The sequence below is a fragment of the Echinops telfairi genome, unplaced genomic scaffold, assembly GCF_000313985.2.
Source record: "Echinops telfairi isolate 266 unplaced genomic scaffold, ASM31398v2 ScPeMD7_2;HRSCAF=8, whole genome shotgun sequence".
Lineage (NCBI taxonomy): Eukaryota > Metazoa > Chordata > Mammalia > Afrosoricida > Tenrecidae > Echinops > Echinops telfairi.
In genome coordinates this window covers 9,050,904-9,056,316 of record NW_022103898.1, presented here as the reverse complement: position 1 = coordinate 9,056,316, position 5,413 = coordinate 9,050,904, and the positions used below count along the sequence as shown (strand labels likewise).

General features: G+C 59.8%; 1 protein-coding gene across 6 annotated transcripts in view; it reads left to right on the top strand.

The window, feature by feature from the left end:
- The first annotated feature begins 6 nt into the window (after positions 1 to 6).
- The window catches only part of CBX7 (chromobox 7), a 14,756-nt gene continuing 9,349 nt past the window's right edge, over positions 7 to 5,413 (top strand). For all 6 annotated transcript variants that reach the window (XM_030886058.2, XM_045292704.1, XM_004700260.2 and 3 more), the window contains exons 1-2: positions 7 to 75; positions 2,307 to 2,350. In XM_030886058.2, the coding sequence (XP_030741918.1) occupies positions 7 to 75; positions 2,307 to 2,350 (113 nt within the window). The remainder of the gene's footprint in view (positions 76 to 2,306; positions 2,351 to 5,413) is intronic.

The following is a 5,413-nucleotide window of genomic DNA, read 5'->3' as shown; positions in this document are numbered from 1 at the left end:
GCCCGCATGGAGCTGTCAGCCATCGGCGAGCAGGTGTTCGCCGTAGAGAGCATCCGGAAGAAGCGCGTGCGGAAGGTGAGGGTGCCCGGGGGCGGCTCCTGGGACCCCTGTGGGGTTCCCTCCGCTCCCCAGCGCCGCCCCTTTACGTTAGGGGCCGGGGGCAAAGTAGGGCCAGGGACCCGGGCTGCCCCGCCCAGCTGGGCCTGGCTCTCCACTCGTTGCCCCAGTGTTCCCCGCCACCGTGTAGGGTGAGTGGAATAAAAGTTGCCCCAAGATGCTGGGCACGGCCGAGCCTGCCTGCGCTGCTGCGATGGTCGGACTGTGGGGTTCCCGTGTGCCATCCTGCCTTATTAGCGCCCACCCATTCCAAATAGGGGAGACTGAGGCCCAAGTGGAGGCAACGACTTGGGCTGTGTTAGCGACAGACCTGGGTCTCGAACCCCGGACTCTGTGCTTAGGTACCAAGTCCTTGGAAGTTGGGGGCGGAGCTTCGGAAAAGTGGAGGCCAGGTCCCGCCCCCAGCCACTGAGATTTTCCTGCTGCACTTTGCCCTCTTCCGATCCCGCGTCTTGGCCAGGGGTGCGTCCCCTCCCCTTCTCACCCTCCCTCCCCACCCTAGCTCCCTTCTGGTCTGTGACGCCTCATTCTGAGCTGGGACATCCTTGGAGCTCCGCCCCCTCTGCCTTCCCCCAAACTCGCAGCCTGCGGAGTCTGGAGGCAGCCGGCTGCCTACTCCCCGCCTGGCATCCGCGCTGCCTGTGCACGTGTTTGTGGAGTGGGCTCGCCCCACGCTGGAGACTCGAAGCCGGGAGCCCTTGGGGAACATTCCTCACCTCCAGCCCACCTCCTGCCCTTTACCCGGCAGCCCTTGGGGGCGGGAGTGAGGGGCCGGGGAGGGCTCCATGCAAGGCTAGGAGGGGCCTTGGTCCACCTCCCACTTGACAGAGGCAGAAACTGAGTCCTGCACTGGGAAGTGGCCAGCTCAAGGTTACTCAACAATTGTAGAGCGGGAGGTAGGACAGAACACCGATTGGCCCATCTTTGTGGAGAGAAAACTTTTTAGTCCTGGTGTCCTGGATCATGGAAGAGGGTCAGAGGGGCAGGGTGGACCACCAGCCTCCTCTCTACCCCAAACTCGCTTGGATTAGCTCTGTGTCTTCTGGTTGGGCCTGTACCTCTCCTCTCACTCTCCTCCCCCACCCCACCCCACCCCAGGGCCTTTCTTGATCCAAGAAAGGATTAATGTATTCCAGAAAGCTCTGTGCTTTACACAAAGTGTAACCTGAGGCAGGTACCGTGGAAGGGCTTGAGGCCAGTGCAGGAGGGCATTTCCAGTCACTGATAATCCAGTGTGTCCCCAGCACTATCCCGAGTCCCAGGGATTCCTGTGTCTTCCTCTCCCAGAGCTGGCATCTGGTGGAGGAAGCTGACAAAGAAGGAGGAAGTAAAGACCTGCTTTGTAGTGACAAAAGCTCTTTGGGGAGGTGACATAGCTTGGCCTGCAAGCTCTGGTGTGGCTAGGCTTCAGGATCTGATAGGGTTGAACTGGGCACTTTTTAAGACCCCCTCCCAGGGGCAGCTCACCACTAGGCTGACCCCGGTTCAGTTTTGAGGTGCTCTTTGAGCACAGCCACCATTGGTCGGCCAGTGGAGGCTTGCATGTCCTTAGGATGCTGAACGGGTTTCAGAGGAGTGGGAAGCAGGGCCTGGCCATCTCCCTCAGAAAAACCCACTAGTGAAAAGGCCCGGGGGAGCCCAACACTCCCTCCAGCTGTGTAATTGACAGCCCGTGACTCAATGACAGCCCGTGACAACAGTGGCTCTCTGTGGGGGAAGGGCAGGCTGGCTTTAACTTTTAACAACTGAAAAATCTACCACCCTTTCTGAAGATTGGACCCCCGCCCCTGGGGACACTAGAGGGTTACTTTGAGCAGAGAATCCAAACGTCTGTTGCCTCTGGTTGCAGACAGCCTCTCTCAGGAACAGGGTTGTTGGAACACCAGGTGGGAGGAGAAGGAGTCACCTGAGGGATTGCTTTTCTAGAATAGGACAAATCAACATGTTTTTGTTTTTTAATTTTTAAGTGAGGGTCTTGTCTTTGGGTCCCGGGTGGTCCAGTGGCAAGCAAGTGTGGGCGTCTCTAGGTTGGCAAGGATCTGCTTGAGGGTCCTCAGACTGTGTGTTGCAGGACCCCTGGCTGCCGAGGGGATGTGGGACTGCAACCCTTTGGGGCCTGGCTGTCCTGGGAGTGGCTGTGGGGGAGACCGGGTACCTCTCTGTGTCTGATCTGTCCCCTCTCTCCCCAGGGTAAAGTCGAGTACCTGGTGAAGTGGAAAGGATGGCCGCCAAAGTAAGACTCCTGTGTGTGTGTGTGTGCGCGCCCCTCCCCTGCCTGGCTGGCCTTGGGGGCAAGCCCTCCTAGCAGTCTCTGCTTCCCCCTGCTGGCATCCCCACCCCCCTCAGGTGTTAGCACCATCTTCTAGCTGGGCTTTCCCATCCTGTCCCTTCCCTCTTCCCCTCCTCCCTTTCCCTCCTGTCCCTCTGGGGTTTCCTGGCAATTGGGAGGGCAAGACTCAGGGTGCTGGCATTGGAAGTGGCTGCTGGTCAGCCAAGGGGGCCACATTGAGTACAGTGGGGGTGGTGGCAGGGGGACTGTCCGGAGGGCTGGGCAGTCTTGGATACTAGAGCACCTGCATCCTCAGGGCAATGGAGCTGGGGTGGAGCCTGTGCCTGCCCAGCCCCAGCTGGAATAGGTAGGTTCCCATAATCTGTGAGGTGAGTGTGGATTGAGGTCCCTGCCGATGAGGAAACAGGCTAAGCAGCTGCGCTGAGGTCAAACAGTACGTGGAGGCAGGGCTGGACTCGAACCCTCACGATTCGCACTCGCAGAGACCCCATAGGGCAGAGCAGAACTGCCCCCTTGGGTTTAGAGAGGCCAACTCCCGCCTTGTTCTCCCACCGGGTGGCTGCTGAATTAGAACCAATGACCTTTCAAGTTGGCAGCCAGGTGCTTAAGCGCTGCCCAGCTGGGCTCCCCTCCCCCCTTGTCAGATACTTCCCTTGGGCCTCCCAGCATCACTGCCTACTGGGCAGTCTCCAGACCTGCCCGGGCTGGGCCGCTCAAGCCTGAGCCCTCCCACCAGCCAATCCCCTCACAGCAGGGAGTTTTGGAGAGGAGGAGCGGACCAGAGCTGGTCTTGGGGCCCCCCATTGGTCTTTGGACACCCCGCCCTTGCCCTGCCTGCTTGAGACTGACTCCTGGAAACCCCGTCCAGACCAGTTCTGGGCCCAGATGTTCTCGTGCTGTGCTGCCTCTGCCCGGCTGCTCTGGGGCTGGGTCCCAGGGGCACTCAGGAGAGGGAGAGAGCCCGCCCAAGCTGCCGTGGCTTCTCTCTGCAAAATGGGCTCACCAGTCCCAGCCCCGCGCGCTCATACACTGCTGGGCACTCGTGGCATCCTGCTAGGTGGGTGGGTTGATGGCTGGCTTATGGGGCCCCCTCCTTCAGCCTCCGGGCAAAGGAGGGTCTGCCCTCTCTAGCGGGCAGGGGGACCTGAGTGCTGGAAGCTGGAGCACTGGACACCCCCCCCCAGGGAGAAGGGCAGGAGGAGGGGTCAGAAGGGGCGGGTGCACCAGAGCTTCCCAGCCTGCTGGCTGGGGCACATCTTCTGTCTGATGCCCGCTAACCAGATGCACCTAGTAACTGCGAGTGCCCTCTCCCCTTCTTGCTGGTCCCAAGTGAGCACAACTGCCCATCCAAGCAAGGGAGGGGCCAGTGCCCTGGAGTAGAGTCCCCTCGAGTTTCTATGGCCTGTGTCCCCAGCGCCGGCACATGCTCCTCTGACTCTTCACCATGTTGAGGCCACCGAGGGACCCTCATGTCTGCCTTTGGTGGCCCTCCCTCGTGGGGAGTCCTGCTTGACCTATTGACCTGGGGACACCATCACTTTAGGCCTGGATTCCAGGCCTGGCTGCCCACGTGGCACCTGTGAGCCCTGGATGAGGGCAGATGATGCCCCACTAAGTGCTTCAAAAGGGTTTGCCCTGAATACAAGACTGGGGGACCGATAGGGGGAGAGGGGGACAGGGTTGGTTCGGGACTTCCCAGGCACTCAAAGCAGCTTCAGAAACAGCTGAGAGCCAACCTCTTACTCTCCCAGGGGGAAGCTGACACCCAGAGAGGGGCAGCCATTCCCAGGCCAGAACTGCCGACCCCTGTGCACTGTGTGATGCCTGCTTCATGCCACCCACTGCCCACTCGGCGAGCAGCCAACTCTTGCTTGTTCTGGAAGTCACAGTAAATGGCGCAGGGTGGGGCTGGGGACAGGGATGTGGGGTCCAGAGCTACAGTGTTGTCAGCCAGTTACCCCTTGAATATCAGCACGTGTTTGTGTTTGGGGGACTTTGCTCCTTGCAGACACACCTCAGAAACGAGCGCTGATGGCAGCTTCTTTCTACCTCCTGTTTGATCCCTGCATTGGCGCTGACAGACAGAAACTGCCCTTTGGGGGTGCTCCTCTTCCAGTGGTGCCAGTTTAGTGATGACATCATCAGCGGGCACAGCAAGAGCCAGGCCGTGCCCAGACAACTCATAGCTACCATGTAGGACAGAGCAGGCCTGCCCATGGGGCTTCCACTGGCCACTCCATGGAAGAAGATGTAGTGGTCCGGCTCCGTCAAAGCCACAGCCTGCCCATCCTTGGTCCCCTCTTCCGAGCCAGTCTTTGGCCCACTGCGTGACCCATGTCGTCATCGTCATCATTGGGTGCCTCAAAGAGACCTGGTGCGCCAGCCGAGCCCGGCCCCACCTTTCGCCGCCGCAGTCACTGCTGTGTGTGGGCCCGTCTGCTCCAGCCTCGGCCAGTCTTTGCGGGCTGTCCTCTTTTTTGCTGACCTGCTTTACAAAGTATGATAGCCGTCAGAGCCATCAGTTTTACAGATGGAGAGGCTGAGGCCCACCGTGGAGAAGAGGCTTTGTCCCAGGGTCATATAGCCGAGGTGAACTGAACCATGACCCCACAGGCTTACCCAACCCTCTGCATACACGCTCGTGACGTACTCACTGCCAGAGAGACGATGCCCACTCAGCCACCCACAGGACAGAGCAGCACTGCCCCTGTGGGTTTCCAAGAAGGTAACTCTTTGCAGGAGTAAACAGCCTCCATCTTTCTCTCTCAGAGCAGCTGGTGGTTTTGAAGTGCTGGCCTAGTTGCAGTCCAGTACCTACCACTGTTGCATTTTGGCCAGCTCAGTGAGTAGGGCTCAGCTCTGCCTGCCTAGGAGTCCTGAGTCTGGAGGCTTCCAGCTGTGTGACCCAGGGTAAGCTCTCAGCCTCTCTGGGCCCTATTCCCCAGCTGTAAAGTGCAGCCCTCGTTTGCCTGGCCCTGTTGGGGACTGCATGAAAGCAGGGAAGGT